Below are 26,204 nucleotides of genomic sequence, written 5' to 3' on the forward strand. Positions count from 1 at the left end.
TGACAGATGAAGCATCTGTCGAACAGCCATCTGCGATGATTGTCCTAAAGAAAGTGACATACATATTTGGTCCTTGTTGATAATGTATCCTTTTAAAAAACATAGTACAGCTTTGTACCATACAGAATCATTTTACTGTGCATTTTGATATAGTTCCACCCTATCCTGTAAGGGAGGTGATTTATGTTACGGCAACGCCATTGATGCATCCTATCTATGTTTAAAATAATAAATGCACCCACACGGAACGTACGGAACACATTGGGATCCAAACCAAGCGCACCCAACGTGCGCAGCGAACCAACGTAGTGACGTAACGTCTTTGTGTTGACAAATCACGGTGTACGCTGGGCGGGCATTGTGAAGCTGTAGTTGAGTGTTAGCAGGCTAACTAGAGAAAGAAAGCTAACTAATCGTGAGAGTGGAACTGGAGCTAACGCTAAAGGAAAAGACAACTGTCAAAACAGCCAGAGGAGCAGAAATATTAGAGAAGTGATAATTCCGTTAGGTGACTACATGATGTGTAGCTAGTTAATCAAAGATCGTGTTTGTCAGATACCCGAGGAGTATTTTGGATACTACATCGATTGTCCCATTTCCAAACGGAAACCATTTCTGGACATACAGTTCGTGCTAGGTAGCTAGCTAAGTGAATCATCCAGGAGACTTTTCATTGTCACCTAAAAAACCCAAACTGAATGTTTTGTCTGTCATGAGTCCGGCCGGGTGCTCCCATGTGAACGGTTATAAGGTGGATAATTGGAAACAAAATCTTCGAGTCATATACCAATGCTTTGTTTGGAGTGGTACTGCTGAAGCCAGGAGACGCAAGGTAAAAACACAGGAACTGCAACGTTAGCTTCAGAAAAGTGAAATGATTTGAATGTGGCACCGACAAACACGGAACTGGAGTGCAAATTATTCCCCACATGAAGCACAAACAATGAACGGGTCGAAAAAATTAGCGGTTGAAGTTAAACTGCACTCTTGCAGCAGTAATGTTGCGACTACTAGGGTTAGCCTGCTAGGTTCACCGGTGAGTTAGCTAGCAAGACAGCTTGGTGTGCTGCGGAGATTGTTTGCTTCTCTGCCATCTTAACTCTTTTTTGTTTAATTTCTGCTTATTAACTCGAGCAATGATTATTAAACATGTTGCTGCAAGTCAATCGGTTAGTTAACTTAGCATTTCTCTTTGGTAGATGCTGAGCAGTTAGCCTCATGGCTAAACTTCGGTTTGAGAAGAGTTGTGGCTATAGGCTAACATTACCACACCAAATGTACCCATTGTGTCTCCACACGCACACACTAGGTCCACAGATTAGCGGTTCTTTCCTGGGCGTCCCAGGTCAGTGTAATTTTCTGCACTGGTCATTCCCTCACGAGGGATACTGGGACGTCAGCTGATTACTTCATTGCCAATTTCTTTTTGGGCTTATCCTACACCTGCTCGGCCTACACAGATCCGAATAGCTTTCTACATTATGATGTCATCTCTGGACAGTGTTGCAGTTTCTTTCATTTTCACACCCTTTCTCCTCTTTTTGTTTTTGTTCAACATACATTTGTTGTTGTTTTGTGTGCCATGATGTTCATTATGAAAAAAAAAACCAAGATTACATTCTTCAATTTTATTGTGGATTAACATCGTTTGTAGCTTGCTTGACTGTTACACAAAAACCCATTCTTCTCTTATATATGTCATACATTTTTATGTCGTTGTGATATAATAGGTGCTTCAGAGTGATGCAGGATGGACAGAGCTGGTGAGTTGATGCTTATCCCCTCCTCATCTTCACTGACATACTGTAGTTCAGATGAGTACACACTGGCTTGCTCACCTATCTTTGTGCCTCAGTGCCTTTTTCTTTTAATGGACTGAATATTAGATGTGAAACTACGTAGCGGAATAACTCAGACCCATCCCTGTTTCTGCTGCGATACACAGCTACAGCCAGGGAGATTACAGGGTGGGAGGGCGGTATATGAGCAGAACAGCAAAAAACACAGCTAGTTACATTGCAGGCATGTCAAAGCAAATGGCTAGTGCAAAATAGTCGATGGACTTTTTGTTTATACAGTGTTGTGGTGTCATGCTTTAGTTTGAAAACAGCCTTCTTTATGTCTTTAGTAAGGCATTTTCCACCCTAATGTACCTGTCCTTTAGTATTACACAGTGCTAGAGAGCATCTGAAAATGTATGGCCTGTCCTCAAATGCAGTGAGTTAATCCCAATGCAATAGTTTTTTTTCAGCATCCGATGAAAGTTAATAACAAATATTTAGTCTTTCACACACTCTACCTGGCAGGAATTTCATTTAACAGGAGCTCAGTCAGTCGGTTAAACAACTTTCTGTTGCTCTCAAAGTTTTAATGTTTTGCCCAACCACACATGCATGTTTAGCTGTTGCAATCCTGGCCTTTCGATAACTTGTGCGAGAGCCTCGTCTGTATCAGTTATTCAGGCCTAATTGTCTCAGCACTGCAACTTGTTTTGCCAAGAGGAAGTGCTCAGCAGCCAGTTCTACAACCACTTTACTACTAAGATTTACCTCTGATAAAAAAAAAACTGCCATTTTGAGATAAACACTGATATATTGGTATTGTGAAATGTCTCTTACCCGTTTATCTACCTTGCCCTGTACATGGCAGGGAGCTGTCAGGGGTGGATTCAGGCTGGATTGCGTTATATTTTTATGCTTTGTCATCCACTAAAAATGAGCACCACCTACACCTCTATGTTCCTCTCACATGCTACTGTGCCGCAGTACACCATTTTAAATAACTGATATTGCAAATGTAAGTGAAGGAAAGGCTTCTATGTTCCTTCATTTATGAGACATGCCGCTAGCTATGTTAATATTTTGTCAATTTTCTGAGTTTTGGTCATGTGGTTACATTACTAAAAACTGGAATTGAAGATGATAAATGTCCTTTTTTAAAGTACATTTTTCTATCCTTTTAGATTTGCTTGGGATGTTGTTGTTTAACAGCTGTCTAATATCTGTAACGCTATGTACTAAGGGTTTCTGCTCTGCTCTCATGGACCCACACACACTGTTGGTACAGGTGACTAATACAGAGAAGAAGGAGAGTGACTGAATGCAGTTTTCTCTCCGCTGCCTAATTGTACTCAAAGATGGCTATATGGGATTACAAATCCTGCCTCACGCCTCCTTCACAGAGACTCTTTACCCTTCCGACATGCAGAGCAGGTGTAGTGCTGCTCCAGAGGTACGCATCCAGAGCATTCTCCAGAGGCGAGACAGTATTTGATTTTGTTCAGCTCAGAAATATGAGCTAGCAGACCAGAAGCTTTTACATCACATCCTGGTATCTTTAAATGGTGGAATGAATACACATACAAATCCTGCATCTTTCCTTAAAGGTAGGGTAGGTAAGAATGGAGAAACCAGCTCGAGTGCGCTAGAATTTGAAACTACGCAGCTGAAAAAAATCTGCCCCTTCATTCAGACTTCCTTACAGAGCCCCTCCTCCAACACACACGAACGCGCACATGACTAATGAGGGCACGAGATAAGTTTGTGCACAGATGGAAGGCTGACAGGCAGGTAGGCCATCCAGTTATTTTAGCCGGGCCGGCTCAGATGATTGGTCGTGCTTTTTACAGCGCCACGGCTTCCACAGATGACATTTCTTTATGGATTTTTTGTCAAAGCATTTCATGTATTCATTGCTATCGGGATGTTAAGAGCATTCCATGGAATATGACAAAAAGTGTTTCTGAAGTGAATTACCTACCCTACCTTTTTAATATTTTGACATTTGTATTTGAGTATGTGTGACAACTGACAATGCATATTACTGCACTGCTTATTGTATGTTCATCTTTCAGCAGTGTAAGATTTGAAAATGCTATTGTAGAAGAGTCATATTCTGCAATGAGGGAAGTGGAAAAAACATTTCCATTCAGGGACTGGGATGCTTTTTAAAAATAATATCAGACCCGGCTTCACTTGCCCGTGTCTTTTATCCTGAATTGCTGTTTTTAACCCCCCTCATTCCCTTACTCACCGTCTGTCCTCAGCAGCCTCTCCTCAAACTGCCACCCTCTTTACCTCAAGCTCAAATCAATTCCCAGGCTATGTGCAGGAACATTAGTGGAAAGCCTGTCACCTGCTCTGCATGCACAATCTGAAACCCCCATGGGTAGCAAATGAAAGAGTGCCAGAGATCGGAGTTTACAGAGATGACATCACAAGCCCTTGTGCCTTTGGGTCTGCTATCCTTAATTAGTGTACATTAATTAATAATAATTGTTGCCATGATGGTCCTAGAGGAAATGCCGCAATAGCTTGGGACTTGCATGTTGGTTTTCACTATTGCATTGTATGAGGGCGTACACACACAATTGTTATCAATCAATTATTGATTTAACTTGGTGACAAATTTGATTTTGTTGTACCCTCTTTCAGGCCTAGAGTCTGATAGGCTTATTGCATAAACTTGTCCGTTCACAGACACTTACTATTCCAAATAATTCTATATGACATAAATGCCCCTTGGAGTAAACAATTCAATGCCAATGAATCATCACTGTGTTCAAGATGTCCTACTAAGGGAGATGGCAGGAATAAACCAGTATGCAATCGTGTTTTCACATTGATGTTGGTACACTTGTTTTGTTCATCTCTGCTTCATTATCATTATATTCTGCTCTAGTCGAGGTTTGCTACGTGTCAAATAGCCAGAGGGGCTACACCCCCGGCAGACTGTCAGTTTGTGTCATGTAACAAACATTGGCTCCATTTCAGATTGCAGAGGAGGAACTATTGCTCTGATGTGCTTCTCCTTCTATCTTCCTGAGTCCTCCCTTTGATTCCTGTCTCTTAATCTATTATTACTGTGTGTATGTTTAATGAGTCTAGTGAGCAGTTCTTTGAGTATGGCACGTGGGCCTTTGTCTGCACAGATTTCAAATGTTTCCTCTCCTAATTGAGATTCATGTTACACCAGATTGCCATGTGCCATTTAAGCAGGCTTTCACAGAAGGATGCCAGCACAGCTCCAAGATGGAAACCTGCCCTGCCCTTGCTTTTGACGGTTGAATGCATTCCTCTTCAGGCCCAGCTCTGGTCATATTTATGATTTATAGTTTGCGAATGGTGGTGTGAATATTCACGAAGGTCATAGTTATTTATGTTGTGTGCTGGCTCCATTCAGCAGAGAATACGGTTTATACTGTCTGTAAGTGGAGGTGCTATCTCTACTAAAACACGGCTGCCATGAAGGAATCTGCCATGCAGTTAAACCAGAGCTATTGTCTTAGGGAAAGGATGAAAGCAGGGTGGGTGGGGGCCGGCAGGATTTTACAGACATCCTTTCTTTGAAGAATTTGCAGTCACTTTGATTAAAGGGGTAAGGGTTGTGATTAGAGAACTCACTGACTGACTTTTCTTATCCTAGTTTTTTGATAAACCATATATGATATGATCAGAGGGAACCATACCCCCTCCTTTTCCCACGAGTGCAAACCCCCTTTCTGCTTGTCATGAGGGAATGAGAGAGGATTGTTTACTAGATGTTGCTGGGAATTCAGAAGTAGAACAATTGATACATTTTCAAGGAGGACATATTCACTTCCTCGTGTCATTCCTTTCTCTCTAATGTCCTTTTTATTTCACACACACACACACACACACACACACACACACACACACACACGAAATGCAGGCACAGCCAACCCTAGAGAGTGGCTGATTCCTGTGCTCTGAACACATCTCTTTGTCAGATCATTCTCCATCACATCACAGGCCTGCTTTCTGACTCATCAGCATACGGTTGTAGCGACAGGATCTGTTCCCTCCAGCCTCTTCGTAGCCCTGACTTCCTCTTCTGCTTTCACTCCCACGGTTTTTTGTTCCTCCTTTCCTTGCTTTCGCTTTTTTCTTTTATTTGCAGACATAGCACACATTGCCTCTTGATTATCCCATTACATTTCTCTATTTGTCTGTTCTCATTTATTAAAATAATGTGTTTGAGTTGTTACAATTGTTTTATTACACAAAATATAAACTGCATTTAAAACTGCAATACCAATTCTGAGGTTTTCATGTGAATGTTTGGATCCTGCGAAATTCATAGCAACGCCTGTAATCCGCCCTTCCTCCCTGCTTCCCATCCTTCCCCTTCATTCCTCTGCCTCACAGACAACACTCAGTGGGTTTGGTGATGTCAGACTTTGGTTTCTGGCCCCTTCCAGCCCTATTTCTTCCATGTTTGTGCGCTCTCTGTCACTCCCAGGTCTTGTCTGATGTGGCTTTTGGTTTGTCAGTCACTGTAGCCAAGGCTCTGTGACTCAGACTTCTGCAACTTCCTCTCTTAGTAAATGGGACTTGTGTGTCCCGTTGCGTCGTCCCTTCTGCCTCACAATTGTTCAGCCTCAAAGAATCCAACCTCCCACATGTAATCAGCATATTAATTAATCATATAAAGGCAGTGAACTTGAAGTCTTCATTGTGCCTCGTGCTCTGCCATAGTGCGTTCATCTTTGCTGTTATTTAAGATCATAGATGCTAAAGGAGACTGCTATTGACAAAAAGCATGGGCTCTTACTGTGCTTTAGAAATGTTCCATAATAGAGCTAAGAAGATGCAACGTTGGCATAGGCACAATAGTGAAATTGGTGGTAGAATAGGTGGGTGGGGTGCCGCATGAGGCTGTATATTGACAGCTCCTCCGGAACCGGTTGAAAACGTATATGGTAATCATAAAAGCAGCGTTTGTTATTTTTCCGGCTGTTATTCGCTGAAGGCTAATATGGATTCGGGATGTTTGGTCTTGGTGCCGGTGCATGAGCATGACTTTGCGTTTTAATTAGCCTAAAAGTAAACTGAATCCAGCACTCCTCCCCTCCCCCCCCCCCTTTGCATTTTTACAAGTTGTCTCTGACTGAAATTCTCTTCCGTCTCTCCCCCTGACCATGGCTTTTTAAGTTTGCCCTTCCTTAAAGTTAGAGACAGTACTTCTCATTTGACTGTCCAACAGGCTCAGTAAAGACACTGCTGCTACAAAGCATGCTGGTCATTACTTGACCCGGCCAATGAGGCTGCTGTCCACCCTCCCTCAGTTCTACCATCTGGCTAATGAGCTGTCAATCACTCCCCAGGGGCCGGCCAAGCCCAAAACCAAGAGGCAATCAATCTCTTGGAGTGTGGAAACTCAATTATTCCCAATTGTTAAAACCTCAGGACCAAGTGACAGCTTTTCTTGGGACAAGGCATTTTGTATGGAAATTGTTCTTTGTCCTTGTGAAGATATGGCATTAAACCCTTGCCAGATAATTTATTACTTAGGTCTCATCGATATGTAGTCACCTTTAAAGACTCTGCAGTGCACTAATAGCCCCACTGTGCCTCTTTTCTGTAGGCTGTTCGCATAGATTTGTATGGAGGTAATGATCAAGGCTCAGTGATACAGCTATGTGGATAAAAAAAGAAATGAACATTGGGTTTAAGTCAGGACAGCAGTCTCTCTTCGATGCAGCGTGTATGTATTTTCCTTCGATGGAACAAAGTGGTCCCACACCCTTTTGTTAAGCTTTAGCTAGACTGTGAACCATCTGTGCAGACCAACACACTTCAGTCTGAGTGATCCTCCCTCTTGCTGAACTTGTTTGTCAATTTTCTTTTGGTCAGTGAATTTGATAAATGTGGAATGGTGCTCTTGTGTTAGGGCTCTGTTGTCTTTATTAGACAGTGTGGCAGTTTCAAAAGCATGTGTATTCAACCAGTCCATCCTTTTGATGGACTATTTTTGGGCGCAGTTTGAGTATCACCATAAACCATAATTAAAGTAAAAACCCTTCTGCTGCCCCCTCTTTTTTTATTCCTAATCTCTGAACACCAATACGGGTTCACAGCCTGCCTATGTTTCCCTTATTGATGAATTCTAATCAGATGCACACAGGCCCACCTATGCAGATCCATCCCATGTGCTGCCAACCCTCTTTAAATGTAACAAACCCCCTCAACATGCACACACCCACAACATAGCATTGTACTACATTTTTCAACATGGCACCAAAGCCACTCCACCGTTGAGTATCTCAGCTTGGTTCCACGTCATCCTTATTTGATTCTATTTTATTTATATACCCGGAGACGGCAAGAAGCTACGCTCCATAGGCTGGAGCTCAGGCTTTAGCCATAATGTCCTTATAGCACTGTGTGACAGTATGAGGCCAAACTACACTCTCCAACAATCCATCATCCCTCCCACTGATTCATTTGTATGTGATGGGAATACATTCTCATACAAAGACCATAAAACATGTCATTGTCAACAGAGGTTACAATGAACTGATGAAGGCCGGAAGCGAAAAGAGAATACGGTAAGATTTGTATTGTGTGTCCCCCTAGGGCTGCTCACAGAGAATGCATTTTGCAGGCAAGGCTTTGTCATGGGGGGATAGTTGGAAGTAAAGAGGGAGGGAGGAAGGGGGGGGGTTACAACATCATCCTGCCAAGGCTCTGACAGGCTGCAGCCCCACGGGTTCAGTCGGCAGCCCCTTTCTGGAGCATCACCATCAGTCTCCTTCCCCAGCCTCACTGTGCTTGTTCGTATTAGTTAGAGAATGAGAAAGGACTGTGTGTGTGTGTGTGTGTGTGTGGCTGAGTACTCGTAGCAAATATCCTGGTGTCTATAGAAGCCTGTGGAAACATCCGCGTGTATTTTTTTGCGTATATGCAGTATGCATGTCAGCCATTGTTAATTTCATTGATGTGTAAGTCTGTGTGGAGAAGCATGCGGAAGCTTTTCAGTGCGAGGCATCTCGGTGAGTCACTGCTCTCATATATCCGGACTCCGCACTCTACTCCGTATTGACTCTCTCTCCCCCCCTCCCCGGTCGGTTCTGCAGCAGCAGGAGCGTACTCAGTAGAGCCAGACCTTTGTCCACATCATAATCATTGTCGTCATTTTCTCTCCTCCTCAGTTACAGCTCATCGCGTTACTGGCTCTGTTTGAATGTATGAAAAAAATGAACCTAAATGCTGAGGTTATGCAGTCAGTGTGAAATAATGCAAGAGGAGACGGAGAAGCTGATTATGGATGTTGCTTTATTTAGATGTATATGTATGCAGCTAGAACATTGAAAGCTTCCTGCTGTTGTTGAACATGGGTCGTAGTTGATGGCCACTCAGTGGACCCACAAAGCATGTAATGCTATCTTGCCCTCACTATAAAGATGTATTGGAGAGACCTATTCATCCAGCTAATGCCTTTGAGCATCTGTTCTTTCATCAATCAGCAGCTTTGTACTTTAGTGGGTGATTCCCCTGGACACGGTGCCCAGCCTCGCTTGCCTCAAAGAGCTCATCCCAGATGGGAAATGCAGCGCGGCCGTGAGCTTGCTACCTGTCCGATACTTGTTCCATTCATCTGAGCCAGCGGCTGATCAATAGCTGATCTAATAGAACATTAAAAGCCCAGGGCTCAGTGAAAGGCAGGACTGCTGACAGTAAGGAGTAGACGGCCTGTGAACCATGGTGCGAGGGAGAGACCACAGAGAGTCCCGGGGGGGGCGGTGCAAGATGGATTTTCTCCCAGCTAAAGGGGTGTTCAGGCAATGAAGGATGTTAGGGCGGGCGTGGCATTGCAAGGGCAGAGTTACTTGTTTTTTTGTTCTGAGTGCTGATGCAATAGAGGTGAAGTCGGGGAATAACAACATCACTGCTTATGTAGGATAGGCTTAGAGATGTGTTACTAAAATGAAGGAATTCAAAGCGCCCTATCTTTTTATATATTTGTAGTGCAAATAGTTTCATTTAGATAAAAAAAAAACACCCTGCCCTTCTCTTCTCATAGCCTGTCAATGATACAAGCTCTTCCTTGAATGTTCAAAGAATCTGCTGTAGATGTTGTTGGTTTTGGTGACGGTCTACATTTTGTTCCTTCCCTTCACTCCCCATATTTCCAACTTGGAAAAGCACCACACTGATTTGCCCCTTCTCTTTCACAGGACCCAAACACACACCCATTTAGAGCTGGTTGGCTGACAGACCCATAGGAATAAAAGCAGAGCTTAGTGTCTGCGACCCTGAATATCCCCTCTACTGCGATGTCATCACAATCCAGCCCACGCCTACTAATGCTCAGCCAAAACACAGACTGGCTGTGAGTTTTGCAGCCCATCTCTGCGGCAGTCCCTAGTAGCATGTTTGATGTAACATCCAAATACTTAGCCTACCATGATGAGAGCAAATGAATATTGAATTGCGTGTCCATTTTGTCTTCTTCTCCATACAAACACAACATTTCCGACCACTCCCTCAGATGAGAGATTCAGATCTCTAACATCAACATTTATAGTTGTTGAAAACATGTCTGTTAGGTAGAATGGATATTTTTGTGATTTATTTGTATTTATTTATTCGACAATATTTCAAGCCACCCTTTAGAAGAGCTTCATCATAAACATTTAAAAAGTAGAAACTAGCTTAGGCTTTAGGTGTTAGAATATCTGCACTGCAAATCCACTGTTAGCAACATTTGTGTTGGTTCTAGTGGGAACTATAAGCTCCCAAAAAAGCTACATGACATTAAGTTAACATCTCGTGGCCTTGGTTGTGGAAGTATTGGGTCACTGAACGATAACAAGTTATTTAGTGATACGGCCACTGTTTTATTTGAGCACATGAGTGTTATTGGTTTTAGTCGTGTAGTCATCTCATTGCACAGACCATTCTTGGTTATGTGTCATCCAGTGAGAAGGAAGTGAAACTGACCAAAAAACCTCTTACATTCTCTGCAACAATAGACTTTAATGTTGGTCATATGGTATCAGGTTCTGCTATTGTATTTCCAGTCAAAAGACAATACTGCACAGGCCCTTTGAGTTTCTATCCAATAGCTAAAGCAAGGTGTGTAGGAGTGTGTCTTTCTTCCAGGCTGCTTTCACACAGTGTACCAGAAACTGAAAACTGGTAAATCTCTCCTGCCAATAGTACTCATTTTGCTTCTCTTCACCTTTGCTTCACACCTACTTTCCCTCAGTCGTCTGTCTTTGAGTGGGCGGCTCGATGCGGCGTAGTCTGCACCCTGTAAGGTTCTGACTAGACCGCTCTGTCTCTCCTCTCTTATTCACTTTCTGCCTCGCAAATCAGGCGTGCAGACTTTTTGTTTCTGTGCTTTCACTCACATTACCAACGGAACTGTATAAAGCACAGAGTGAAATCATTGTTAACATATATAATACATATTTTAGAGCACTAATGATAACATGGAATTTGTATTCCTCATGGCCCATACAACCTATTTTCAAATAGCTTAATCGGACAGTGACACCTCACACAGCACCAACACACTTCAGACTCATCAGCAGCAGACAGGTATAGAGTTTTAACAGCCTGTATGTCTGTGAGTCATATCTTGCTGTGTTCGTTAGCTTGAGTGTTATGTGATTTTACAGTGAAGCCTGTGTGGGGTTGTGTGTTAAATGTTAAACCACTTACACAGGTGTGGTCTTAAGGCCTTCAAAATGCAGTAATAAGTTCTTCAAATTGTTTCTATATATAAATTATTCAAGATTATAAGTATACATTTAAATTGTATGTTAACATATATTAAAGTGTAAAAAAAAAAGAGAAGGGAGAAGGGGTCGGATTAAATAAGTGTAAACTTCTTCCGACCCCTTTTCGGACGTGTAATTAGCTAAAGCTTAGTTGTTTATTGATATCAGACAATGCTACTACAGATTATTCAATTATTGATTAAATATTTTGTTTTGTTATTGCATTCATTTGTATCGTACTGTATCATGTCTGTATCATCTTTTGTTTCATTTTCTTCATCTTTGCCCTCTTCTCTTACTCCCTTTCCTACGAATAGTTGGGCATCGCCACTCATGCTATACTTACTAACCTTCTCTGTTGCTGTTCAACTTTAGCGCACTATACCAATCTCTATTGTGCATACATCGTGGAACTGTATTCCTGTGACGCCAACGTAGGCCTCATTTCTGACAACTTCAGGCATTGTAATGTTAATTTTCTCCTGTTACCTCTCAAGTCCAACCATTTACACACACTCCAGCTGCTGTTAGAGAGCGCCTCAGACACATTCAGGAGACCTTCTCCAGTTAGCCTGCCAAGCATTAAATCCCATCAGGATTTGAGAGCGAACGATACAGTGTGGAAATATGCTGTCATTCTTCTGCGTTGAATTTGTCAGCAGGCCCAGTGGTCTTGAATCTGTGTTCATATCAGGTCTATTCGAGCATCGTGTCCTCTGAAGTGTTAGTGTGACGGACTGGAAGATAGACATCTGACTCAGCTGGCAGGGGGTTCGCCTCTCCGCCAGCTGACGCCTCTCTACAGTATAGCTCTGTCCCGCTGCAGAGGGTCATTTTCTCAACACACTGACTGTTTTCTTCTGACCCCTCACGCCTCAACCCCGTTTCTCCTTTTTGTCTTCCTCTTCCAGGCCAAGTCGTGCATCTGTCACATGTGTGGTGCCCACCTGAACCGACTCCACTCTTGTCTCTACTGCGTTTTTTTCGGCTGTTTTACGAAGAAACACATCCACGAGCACGCAAAAAACAAGAGACACAATCTAGGTAAGACACACACACACACACACACACACACACACACACACACACACACACACACACACACACACACACACACACACACACACACACACACACACACACACACACACACACACACACCAGAGTTCCCGTTAGAATGTCCGGTCAACATGTCCGTTAAAGTTTAAATCTTCCGGACAACATTTGAAAAGTACCGGTCAAAGGTCTTCTTTGTTATTTATTGAGCTTTGAAACAAATTGATATGATTCGATGTTAAACAAACTAATTATAGTAGATTAACTACATTATTCAAAAGTGAACAGTAATTTACAATAACAGGGAATAAACGGAGCGCTCTCTCCTTCTCCTGACAGCCCGTCAGTATCATGCAGCTCGCGGATCAGTAATGAGTGACAGGAAAACTAAACATATCTATAACTAGTTCAGGTAGTTTGAGAGGTAATTAAAATAGCTACGTGTGATATTCTAACCTGAAGTGTGTGTTTTGTTCCGCTCACCGCTGCAGGTGATCATGCAGAGCTGCGTGTCGACTCGTCAGCAGCAGCTGATCTCTCTCTCCCGTCATATTAGACTTCACTCGTGTTTATGTCCATATTGATCAGATCCAGCTAGTTCTAGCTAATGATAGGACTACCTGCTTATCAAAAGACACCTAAACAATAAGTGTCGCTATGCAACCGGGTGAGGCCGCAAAGTATAGCGCTATGCATTTGTTTACATGCACACCGGAACCCCTAGGCATTACCAACCGATCAACGCACAATCAACCCATACAGCACATCTCTTTCTCCACATTAAGTGTTAGACATTAGAATTGACTCTTCTTGTCTGTCACATAAGTGGCGCAACTGATGCGGTATTGCGCTAAGGGGAAATTATTTTGACCGGACACTTTGACCGGAGAGATTTAGATTTACCGGTCTTCAGCATATTTTACCAGTCATACACACACACACACACACTCTCTCTCTCTCTCTCTCTCTCTCTCTCTCTCTCTCTCTCTCTCTCTCTCTCTCTCTCCTTTTTAAAGTGTTTTATATCTATAACAAATCTGAATTGCTGTGTAGTATGAATTAAAATACAATTTTGATCCTAGTTATTTTTTAATCTGAACAAATGGCTCACAATAGACCTAAAAGGATGGTCGAAAACATTATACTGACCCTCCCTACGTCCAAGGCTCAGTCTCATTACCTCATTCCTCATATTCACATGCACTCCTGTGGCCCACTGCAGCAACAGCTATTACCAGCAAAGGATTACAGCATTACTTTGAGAGACTTCCTCCTCCTCAGACAGACAGGGAGCTGAACCTGACTTTAACTGCAGCACATTACCATTCTGGTGGGGAGCGCCGTAGCCAATCAAATGTCATGGGTTGAAGTTCCTACTCTCCCTTTCATACAGCAGTAAGGGAGGAGTAGACGCGGCTAATCCACAGCTACCAGAAAGCCTATTTTCAACCTTACATGCTAATTATGCAAAATACGATAATGATACTAGCGAGCAAGATTTTAATATCACACCAGTGAGGGCCTCTAAAAATGGCAACCAGGGAGACGGTAGGCGTTTGTGGTAGCTGTCTGAGTGGCCTTAATTGATTTAATGCATTTCAACAGTTTGGGCACGCACGCACGCACGCACGCACGCACGCACAGTCTTAATTACCTGAGCTTTCCACCGGAGCCTCTCTGACAGTGGCGCTCTGTTCCTCTCCACCTCTAATCAAATTAACCAAACTCCCTGTCTGCTAGATGGCAAGCTGCCCTCTCAGGAATCCTTTTCACATCTTTTTAACTTATGAGTTAATTAGAATGTGCAGAGGTGTCCATGATTCCCACCTTTCTTTAACTCTGGATTAATGCCTGTGTGTTTGTCAGTGATCCCGGGAGATAGCAGAAGGAACAGGTTGGGGAGGAACAAACATCACATGTCATTTGTTAGACGCTCTTATCCAAAGCGACTTACTCATTCAGTACTGTGGACAATCCCCACAGGAGCAATTTGGGGTGAAGTGTCTTGCCCAGGGACACAACAACATGCTGACTGCAGTGGGGCTCGAACTTGGTTCCCCCTGATTCGAAGTCCAGGACACTATCCACTAGGGCTGCTCGATTATGGCAAAAATCATAATCTCGATTATTTGGGTCAATAATTGATATCACGACTATTAAAAACGTTTATTTAAAATGTTTTGAAGAGTATGTTTGATTACCCTGAACTTTAAGTATAATTCAACTGAAAAACCAATACAAAAAATCAATAATTTTAAATAAATAATCTTTTTATGTTTTCATAATCGTTGCAAGCCAAAATCGTAATTGCGATTAAAATACGATTAATTGAGCAGCACTACCATCCACTGAGCCACAGCGTCCGTACGGGGAGGCCATGGGGAGATTGTACTATTGATTACAACTACTAAAATGGGTTGCCAAATATACTTAAGCAGTATCAAAGTAACCTGGGCGGCCCACTCAGTCTGTGCGTGGGAAACACTTCTTCTTCTCCTTTTCTTCCACCTACCAGTCTTTGGATTCTTCACTCAAATGAGTACGATTTATGAATTCCTGCCTGTATCTTGCTCAGTGCTCAATCGACTTCTTCCTCTTGTGGCCATGTCAGAGTTTTGTCAACTAATCATTACCCAATAATGCCGTGTTTAACAAGAGATAAGAAAGACGAGATGGAAAGATGGTTATGTTTTTCAAATACATTTTTTGTTTTACTGCATGACTTATTTCTTTGCATGTTTGCTTAAACACACAAAACATGTCCCTGGGACAATGATATAACAAACACCAGTCCGGTTTTCTACATGATGTGTTGGCTCACTTCGTCAGTGTGGGTGGCACCAAAAACAGAAAAATGTCCAGTTAAGCTAAAAATAGGTTGTCACGGCAACAGAGCTGAGGTATTGTCGCCGTGGAGTTTGAGAATGGAACAGGATGGTGTTAGTTGAACGCCCAGGTGGGGGTGGGAGACAAATACACCTATTCCATCACTACTCCCCTCATATCTGTTAATTGCCCAGTGCAAGCAATGCAGTGCGGAGAAACGCTTGTCTTGAGGCTGGCTGCACCAGCGAGGTTGAACAATAAAATAAAACCCAATGTGTGTTACTGTGCTGGAAAAATCTATTTGTAATTATGGTGCAATCTCTCTTTCGTCCCCTCTCTCTCCCTCTTCCCTTCTTCCAGCGATAGACTTATTATACGGTGGAATATATTGTTTTGTGTGTCAAGACTACATATACGACAAAGACATGGAGCAGATTGCCAAAGAGGAACAGAGGAAAGCCTGGAAATTGCAAGGTAGAGCATTGTGCTTTCTCTCCGATATCATCTTTTCTAACAAGTTTATATCGCGCCGTCTTATTGCTGCTTCTCTGTATCCACAGGCATAGGGGAGAAATACACAACATGGGAGCCGACCAAGAGGGAGCTAGAATTGTTACGACACAATCCAAAGCGGAGGAAAATCACTACAAACTGTACCATAGGTAAGCACTAGACTGCACAGACTCCTCTCTAGACAGTTTGTGGGATCCCTTAGAGCTGGGTGTTATCTTCATTACCTATGGAGCAAGTGTACTTGGGGGTCACTCTTGCATTAAAGTGTGATACCCAGGATGCAACAGAACATGTTTTATTTCCTCAGTGATCTGTTGCTTTCTGTTCTTCCTGCCAATTCTGTCTCTGATATAGTGCATGAGCTTTTGGTTCTTTCCCTCTACCCTGCCATGCTTCAACCCCTTATATCTCCAAAGAGCTTGGTTGGTAGCCCTGATTGTGCAGTAGACTGTGTGTGTGTGTGTGTGCACTCCAGGACCAGTCTGAGGCAATAAAGCTCTCGCAGAGCGCTTTCTTCCAGAACCAAACCACGCTCAATTGGATTAAACCCAAAACCTGGCTGTGTCTCACCTGTTCTATTGGCCATCACTGGAAAATGGTAGCTTTTCGTTTCTCACTCTAAATGAATCCATTAACAGCTCTGGAGTCAGCTCCAGGATACACACTGTTTTGCTGGAAGACCTGACCCAACACCTTGATAAGCAAACAAACATTCGCAAACACATTTTTAATATTTACACTTTCATGTGTAATAAATATTCAGATGTGGGTGCTATATTTATGGTTCAATACAGGCCCTTAACAAATATTTACATTGTCCATTTAAGTTGCCAGTTCATTCTAAGAATAATTAATTTAATGATATCCGGAAGAAGTAAATAGTTTAAAAGTATTAAAGATGCCCATTTTAATTTCCGTAAATCCACGGTGACGCTGTGAGATGCTTCTTTTTCTGATATATAACAAAACCAAAATAGATTTGATCCAAAAGTCAAAGCAAAATAGCTATTACTCAAAAAAATAAATGAAAATTTCAACACACATATGTGGTTCGTATGGCTACTAATTCAGTTTTGCTTCCTAATAAAACTGGCCACAGATAACACTTGGTCAAATCACGGATCAGGTCATTATTTGGGATTTCAAGTTCCCTCGTTTCGCAGCATTAGGAATCAGAAGAAGCACAGTCATGTTTAACCTTCAATGCCATGTTGTGCTTACACTTGTCTTTGTCTCTTCTTGTCCTGCAGGTTTACGAGGGTTAATAAACCTGGGCAACACGTGTTTCATGAACTGCATTGTTCAGGCTCTCACACACACGCCGCTGCTGCGAGACTTCTTTCTCTCCGACAGACACAAGTGCGAGATGCAATCAAACTCCTGTCTGGTGTGTGAGATGTCGCAGCTCTTTCAAGAGGTATGATCCACAGTTAGTGTTTGAACTTGTTCACATAGATTTGCTCGATCCCGACATAGAAAAGTATGACTTTGGTCCAAACTGTGGTACAATTTGAGGTCTTTTTTTCAAACCATGTGATGCCGTCTCTCGCAGTGTAACGCATTGCAGCAGGCTGAGTCACTGTTGAGCTCTTCTGTCGAGTCCAAAGAGAGAGGCAGGGAGAGGAGAGAAGAATCCTCCCTGAGAGGAATGAACAGGGCCTCATGCAAATGAATAAGTGGAATTATACTTGTATCTAACCTGGTTAGTACCGTACATGCAAATGACTGTATGTCGCACTGCTGTTTATAGCCTCTTAAGCCTATCTCTTTAATACAAAAGTTTGCTGTTTTACATCTAACAAACTCATCGGCCCTGGACGTTATGTAATATCTGCCTGCTCTGCTCCCACACGGCCTCGCTTTTTTTTTCTTACACCCTCTCACTTCCCAGTATATATGGGCCTACAGATGGCAAGTGGTGCTATAATGAGTTTAGTCATCGCCAATCGACCAATCAACACAACACACACATACAATATATAACACATGAAGGAGGTAATCGCTCACCTCTATCGCGCAGAGGCAGACGGTGATTGAGGATTCCAGCTGCGTGTGAGACGGAACACTCAGGGTCACCCATACAAGAAACACTGATCCATTCAAACACTCTCTCTCCCACACATATTATCACTCAAGTCTTCCTAGCAGACTTCCACCAGCCCAATGTCGTCATCAGATGCTGTCTTGCGACTCTGCACACACACACACACACACACACACACACACACACACACACACACACACACACACACACACACACACACACACACACACACACACACACACACACACACACACACACACACACACACACACACAGCTTTAAATATTTGAAGGTAAGAGACGCGGCCCGCTTTGATCAGCCCCTCTCCTCCCTCCCGCACAGTTTCGTAGACTTTGTCAAACCACTTTCAAACGGCTGGAAAGAAGAAGCAGCGTTTGTGAGATTCAAAATAGATGTCAGTGTAGCTTGTTTTCCCTGAGCAGCTCAAACATGTTTCAGAGAGAGCTGTGTAGACTAAAGCAGAAATGTTTGCACCATCACCACATTGAGACATGAGAGCCCTCTCCGGCATTAATGAGCTCTGGTTGGAACTTCATTGCCGTGTTGAACCTTGCTCCATGCGATCACGTTGTTCAACCATGTCTTTGTGTACTGTGTTTTATGATAAGACGGACCTTTATTGATCCATGTAGGGAAATGCAGGTGTTACAGCAGCAACAGAAGAGAGAAACACAGACATGGTTCATAAAGATACTGTATATACATATATGCGCATCACACTCGCGAGCTTGGCATTACAGCTTTTGTCGTTGGGTGATGTGTGTTGGAATGAATTCATGTTTCTGAAGATGTCCTGTAGAAAGCAGCAGCAGCAGCTGAGAGAGACAGAAGATCACCTCTTACTGACGGAACGTTTGCTACGGTTCAGCAATGAATTATAGATGACCAGTGAGCCTTGTGGCAATGAGCCTGTCACAGAGGTGATCAAATATGTCGGACCTAAGAACACCTGGAAAACTAGGCTAACCACCCTCTCCTCTTCACCCCCATCTCTCTTCTCCCCGCTCTCTCAGTTCTACTCGGGCCACCGTTCACCCCACATTCCCTTCCGGCTGCTGCACCTGGTGTGGACTCATGCACGTCACCTTGCAGGATACGAGCAACAAGACGCCCACGAGTTCCTCATCGCAGCTTTGGATGTTCTACACCGGCACTGCAAAGGGGACACCATCAGTAAGCCGTATAACCAATTAATGTCTTAAAATAAAAAATAAACACCAATGGGTTCCCTTTTTTAAATTCAGCGAGATTCAAAGGTTTACCCTAGATTTGTTTTCAGGTGCTATTATTATTATTATTATTATTATTATTATTATTATTATTATTATAATACATCAGCCAGGATTGCAGCTTTTCCAAAGATCAGTGTCGGTAATATTGAGTGTGTGGGCCACCTACTGCCTCTGATCCGCCATGTGTAGTTGCACTTTAGATCGACCAACAGAGCATACTGCCTGACTTCACTGGAAGCATACTGAAGGAGACAGGCAATCTTGTATACCAAAGGGAAAGGAAGCAAGCAGTGTGAGGAATGTGAATAGGACCTGCTGCAGTGCAATGACAGGCTGACTCACCCACAGACCCTGCAGTGAGGCTTCCATTAGCTACGACACAGGGAGTTGTGAAGTGGCTCAGAGGCTCCGCTGCAGGGGACACGTAAAGTGAGAGAGAGCGGCAGACAGCGCGCTTTAGAGGTGCTAAACAGGTCGTAGGTGTTATCTGTTCCTCTATTTATACTTTCTGCTCTTCACAGGAGATGACAATGGGAAGAAGGCCAACAATCCAAACCACTGCAACTGCATCATTGACCAAATCTTCACTGGGGGCCTGCAATCGGATGTTACCTGTCAAGTGTGCCAGTAAGTTTGTTGTTTGTTTTTCAATTTTAAAAATGATAAAGAAGCCATTTCTCCAAATGAAGTCCCATTTGAAAAGCCTTTCTCTCCATTCATCTTGAGGGAGCACTCAAGCACTTTTCTATACACACATCCATCATCTATCTGTCCTGCGATTGCGTAGTCTCCTCTCTCCGCTTGGCTGATCGATGTGGACACCACCTGTCCTCTCAGAGTGGGTCATCCACTGGTTGTGTCCTCTCCACTGCTAATGTTTAAAGGCCCAGTCCCTGCAGAGATGCTGTGTGTGGGGGGGGGGGGGGGGGTTGTCTAGACATCAGCACAACTGAAGCGTTGCCTGCCCCCTAGACCTGTCCTGTCACATTAACAGTAGCACGCCGCACTGAACTGCAAAGCACCTCGTCCAGGCTAGCGGGCAAGCCCAGCAAAGTGCATTGTTACCTGTGAAGAGGGTCTTCTGACGCTGTCTCCAGCATCACTCTGCCATAAACTGAACCCCCCTGTAATGGTTAGATACATCTTCTGTAGACTATAGATTAAGGAAATGCATCCCCCAAAGCTTTATTTTGGCGACAGAAATGGTACCATAATGGTCCCATATTGCTGCAGGGTTGCTCTCGTGCATCATTAATGCAATGCACACTTGCCTTAGAAGCCACCTACTGGCACCACTTGGTGTAACATCACCCTCTAATCAACAGCAGTCATTTGCGGCAGCCTGTGCGCATATTTGTGTGTAATGCATGCATTCTTAACTGAAGCCTCCATTTTGCCCCGGCTGCAGACCATCACTCAACGGTATTGGGTTGTAAAAATACAAATCCCAAGCTAATATTCTCTGAGTGGGGAATATTATTCACATCATGCACCCATTCATTGTTCGCTGTTCAAGCAGGCTTTAAACCAAAACATGATCAGTGTCTACAGAGGCTGTGTGAATCTAAGCTTGAGCATTGCCATCTGTGTCATCATCCTTTCATCATGACCTGTAATAGATGACACACAACCGCACACTATTTATTTATTCAAACTCATAATCAATCCCTCTTTTCTTTTTTTCCTCTTAGTGGGGTTTCCACGACGATAGATCCATTCTGGGACATCAGCCTGGACCTTCCTGGCTCTTCCACACCTTTCTGGCCCCTCAGCCCTGGAGGCGATGGCGGCACAGTGAATGGAGAGAGCCACCTGTCAGGGGCCACCACCCTCACAGACTGCCTGCGCAGGTACGGATCAGCTGACACCTGACAGTTTGTCCTTTTATCTTTTGCCAGTGTGGTTTCCTTTTTTTTCATCTATCTAAACTGAACTAAAATCCCCGTCTCCTGGGTCGTAGAATACACTTAGCGCCAAATCATAAGCGCTTCTTGCCAAAAAACACAATAACATGATGCTATTAAAACGTTGTTAGTTTCAAAATAAATGATGTCATGACATTTGGAAAAGGAAAGGAACTACTTTTCTTTCAATAGGCGTATTTTCCTGTATCCTTCTGCCACCTCTCCAGATTGATGGGTTTCAATCGTCTCCACTTAAAAACAAATCTCATCATCCCCTCGCTTGTATGAGAGGTCACGTATTGTCTGCTCAGCCACGACAAACCTGTTATCCCTGGATCTCATCTTCTCCACACTCACCAGGTTTGCAGAGCAGATGTGACCTCTCATATCTCCTCTACTGCCTCTTCATTCTTGCAATTTCTTTTCCTCCTCTCCTTATCTTATTTCCCTCCCTCCCCTCCCCATATAATGCTTTCCCCCCCATGCCCTCACTCTCTACCTCTCGCATTCGTCTCCTCCCCCCCCCTCTTTCTCTCGCCTCCTTTCCTTCTGACTTTTTTTTTTTTTTTTACTGCAGCACCTTACACACCCCTAGTTGCTGCAGCATGTCTCTTAAAGGTACAGAACTGGTTGGTGTTGTTGCCGTGGTGATGGAGGCGTTGGCATTACCACCATGGCTCTGGGTTGGTCTGACTGGCTGCACAAACACTCTCCATGCAGACAGGCCCTCGTACAGCTTCAGATCAACTTCAGATCTGTAGGACTTGGTTTAGCGGGGTGCAAAGGCGAGATCAAAAGGGTTTATGTAAATTAACTAAATAATATAGAACCTAATTCATCTTCTGAAAGTTTTCACTTCCTGTCTCTCGTTTGCCCACATTTTGTCTTCTCTTTAACACCCTCTCCTCTTGTTTTTTTTTTCCTTCTTCTCGCTCCCATCCTCCCTCTGCAGGTTTACGCGGCCCGAGCATCTAGGAAGCAGTGCCAAAATCAAGTGCGGCGGTTGCCATAGTTACCAGGAGTCCACCAAACAGCTGACGATGAAAAAGCTCCCCATCGTAGCGTGTTTCCATCTCAAAGTGAGTCTGCCGGTGACAACGTGCTGCCAATTATCTCCTTTTAATTTACCTGTCGGACAATTTAATTGTTTTAGGGTACGGGGGGAGCTATTATCGTTCACACATCTTATTTTGTTGTTAGTCCAAAGACACTCCAAAAACAATCATCCAAATGCAGATACAATTATTTCTTGACGGTTTTGATATTTCTAGGGGGCAGCCTTACATCCGATGCATAAGACGTGTGTGATGTTGCTTGTGCGTAGGTGTGTTGATAATCTGATTCAGTTGTTGGTGCATTACCTCCATCCCTTTCACGCATTGTCCCAGGATACCAATGACTTCAATGACTTTTCCAGCCCTCCACTGTCCATGTTTTATTTATCATACCAGTATTGGGGGGGGGGGGGGGAGGTCTATAACGTATTTATGATATTCATGGGACCAGGCTTCCAAGGAAATTGTCTTGAGCTCAATCCTGTTATTATATTGGTGTGAATGCGCAAACGTGAGGCACACAACATGTCATTTCACTTTCCATGAGCTGCGTTGTATTTTGTATGTTGTGATTATGTCTGTTATTTCTAAATAATGTCTCGTCTCCCCTCCCCCCACTCTCTCTCTCTCTCTTGCCATGTTCCTGCCCCTTCCCCCTCTCTCTTCTCTCATCCTCTCTGGCCATCTACAGCGGTTTGAGCACTCTGCCAAACTGCGGAGGAAGATCACTACATACGTTTCCTTCCCCCTAGAGTTGGACATGACGCCCTTCATGGCATCCAGGTAAGCCCCCCCCACCTAGGGCCCATAGATTTCCCCCTGATGGTGAATCTGGTCCCGCCAGTCCACATCAAGGTCTTCTGTTTAGATCTGTATGTTAATGTTTGTAGTGCATACTCTATGATACACTATACAGACTCACAGTAAATTGAAAATATTTGCATATTGGGCAAAATATCATTATTAAATGCTTCCAATAAATGTATATTGATGTCATTAAAGCATGCAGTTGCAGTATTGCCCCACCCCTGGCAGAAGCATCCATTCAGCTCTGTTCAGAGACAGAAAGATCATTAGAGGCGCTGGCAGGGAATCTATCGGCTTTCAAAGATAGAAGAATTCTGCCCCCTAGTGGATTTCCGTGCCATTGTAACATGTTTACCAGTGCGTGCAGCTTTAACAAATGCTAATGTCTTGCCTTTGTTTTTCTGCCTCCGACAGTAAAGAGAGCAGGATGAACGGGCAGTATCAACTGACGGTTGATGTATTAAACAACGACAATAAGTGAGTACCTTTTGAACACATGTACTACAGCAAACTGATATATTAACACTCTGCGGCCTCAGAGCAGTAGTACACACATTATAGTAGAAAGGTCTCTTCCAGCACAGCAGCACATGCTAATGACCCGAAGCATCCGGCTGTGACTTCCCCAAATTAAATTAACTTGGAACCTATTAAACGCTGCTTAATTTTCTTCATCCATGACAGTTACAATGGCTTTCATTTTCAAGGACATTTACGGGGAATTTAATATCTTAATACCATTGACAGGTTGCTTGTAGCGGAGACACAAAGTCGGTATTCAAGGAGATGATTGATGAGGCGTTTTAAATACACAGGAAAGACCTGAAAGAGCAGCAGCATAACGTTCAAGACAAATGAAGGCACCCATGTATGGGGGGGGGGGATAAAGGGGCTTTATGAGATATTTGTGCTGAAGTGACTCAAACAACAAAACAAACACATATTTACATTTTCTTTGTTTGTTTTTTCCAGGTATTCCTTGTTTGCGGTGGTCAACCACCAAGGCACATTAGAGAGTGGCCACTACACCAGCTTCATCCGCCAGCACAAAGACCAGTGGTTCAAATGTGATGACGCCATAATCACCAAGGCCAGCATTAAGGATGTACTCGATAGTGAAGGGTGAGTCCAGAAACAAGACAATAACAGTACTAAGAAGTGTTATAAAGTATGAACTCTGTAACACATCGTACTCTTTCCCCCCTCTCTCAGGTATCTCTTATTCTACCATAAACAGTTCCTTGAGTACGAGTAGTCTTTGTGAGGACTGACCACGAAGAACCACTGCTTCTAACGAGAGAGTCAAGGGCCTGGGGACAGGATCAAACACAAACACACAAACCTACCTGAAACTCTTTGACTACCAGTCTACTACAGAGTCCAGCTCTGGAGGGCAACACATAAAAAGACGTGTGAAATCATGCAACCTTTCAAAAGAACACAAAAAAAACAAAACAAGCACTGAGCTACTTCTTGGCATCTACTTGACAAAACTGAATGAAGAGGAGAGATGGAGGAGGAGGAGGAAGAGTCGGGCGTCGTCAGTTCCAGGCTTGGGCAGAGGGAAGAGGCCTCCCCCCACCCCCTCACCCTCTCTCCCCCCCTACCTGCTGCAGGGGGCGGTCTGAGTGTGACTGGCCGTCATCTCCATCGGGCGCATCTGGATTTTTTTTTTCCACAGTATTTGGACCCCCTTCACCACCCACCCCCCCCCCCACTCACGCCCTCCATTTCTCTCCCATGGTGCTCTCGTTTTCAACTGACCAAGAGTTTAACTCGATAGAAGACAGTTTGTTGTCATATGCATACAGGACTGAACGCAAAAAAAAAAAAAAGTAAGAATAATAAAATCAACGTATTATGAACTTTGCAAGAACATTTCTAAAGGTATGGTTATGATTCTTATCATTTGTGAATTTTGTTATGAAATACTGTATGAATCTAGTATACGTTTATTCTTTAAGAGCAAAAAAACAAAACATGGGAGAGCTTAGAGACGCTGCCTTTGCCAGTTGCTGGGGAAGTGCTGCCATGGAAACTAAGCAGATTTGGACCTGAGTGTGCTCATGTTCCATTATTTACTGTGTTGATTGTTTTATTTTTAAGTCTGGTTGAGGGCGGGGAATATCTATTTTTTTTTATAGCAACTCATCACATTTTTGTTTACTGTTCATTTGTGTCTTTTATTTTTTAAAATTTCAGTACAGTCACGTGTCCCTCGCTGTCCTGGTACTGGAAATGTTATTTGACGTATTATACTTTCATTCTTGTGGAATTGTTGGTATAATGATGGTGATGGTTAAATTGGCTCACCTTTTTGCTGTTTATGAATTGTATGTTGAATGTGAGCTTTGGGTTTCATGTGGCATTATGAAGAGAAGACTCCATACATGAGGTCTTATATGTGAGAATGCTGTGGTCTCTTCTCATTGAACACCTTGGATGCTCTGCAAAAAAAAAAAAAAACACTGCATGCGACTGGGCTCTCATGATCTTATAATATGTGATAAATGACCCTTAGTAATGCCTCAAGGCCTGCTGCCCATCATAATTTTTGTTCTGTAGTTTGGGGATGGGGAGACGATCATGTGAGATGTATAGAGGATAAAACACATTGCACGTATACGCGCACTGTGCGACCACAGCCTCGCTCTGAATCCATCAGTGTTAATCTTCTCCATGGCAACTGTGTGGCTGGTGTAGACCGGTGTGGTCCGTGGTGTCTTGCCTCTGCAGTGCAGTAAACCCAGTGCTCCATTCAATCAGTATGCTGTCAAGACTTTAGATAATGCACATACACATCAGGGTGTTGTGGTCTGTTTTGTTTGAATATCACAGATTGTGTATGTATAATAAAATACAGAAATAAACAAATATTCACTCATGTATAATATGAGGTCCCTAACCTATCACAGTAATGCCACATAAAAACCACAACCCCTGGTTGTTTAGCTGCTCTTTAAGTCAAAAACAAACATATCCTTTGGTCTGCTGCAGAACTTCAGCTAGAGGGCAACGGCGGGTTTCTGAACAGTAATATCAAAGACTTTGGTTATTGGTGTATCATGGAGCAGTTAAGACCACCCAAGGACATTCAGGGACACAGCTGAAACGAGGAGGAAGAGGAGAGCTTCATTAGCCGTTTCAGTGATTAAACTCAGAACAAAACTGGAATGTGTTTGTTATTTTTTCTTATCTGACAACCACACTGCCCTT

The 26,204-nt window shown here is 43.3% G+C and overlaps 1 protein-coding gene across 2 annotated transcripts; it reads left to right on the forward strand.

The window, feature by feature from the left end:
- Nucleotides 1–316: 316 nt before the first annotated feature.
- Nucleotides 317–25,499, forward strand: LOC307017317 (ubiquitin carboxyl-terminal hydrolase 22). Of its 2 annotated transcripts, XM_079646878.1 has the most exons (14): nucleotides 317–832; nucleotides 1,731–1,763; nucleotides 12,442–12,574; nucleotides 15,773–15,886; nucleotides 15,973–16,074; nucleotides 17,176–17,342; nucleotides 19,004–19,163; nucleotides 19,744–19,849; nucleotides 20,914–21,072; nucleotides 22,079–22,205; nucleotides 22,873–22,964; nucleotides 23,403–23,465; nucleotides 23,961–24,110; nucleotides 24,201–25,499. In XM_079646878.1, the coding sequence occupies exons 1-14, from the start codon at nucleotides 713–715 to the stop codon at nucleotides 24,241–24,243; spliced, it is 1,569 nt and encodes a 522-aa protein (XP_079503004.1). In that variant the 5' UTR covers nucleotides 317–712; the 3' UTR covers nucleotides 24,244–25,499. The 2 variants fall into 2 exon arrangements, with proteins under 2 accessions (XP_079503004.1, XP_079503005.1); XM_079646879.1 differs by lacking the exon at nucleotides 1,731–1,763 and having other exon boundaries at nucleotides 318–832.
- Nucleotides 25,500–26,204: the final 705 nt, after the last annotated feature.

The sequence above is a fragment of the Notothenia rossii genome (assembly GCF_949606895.1).
Source record: "Notothenia rossii genome assembly, chromosome: 8".
NCBI classification, from domain to species: domain Eukaryota; kingdom Metazoa; phylum Chordata; class Actinopteri; order Perciformes; family Nototheniidae; genus Notothenia; species Notothenia rossii.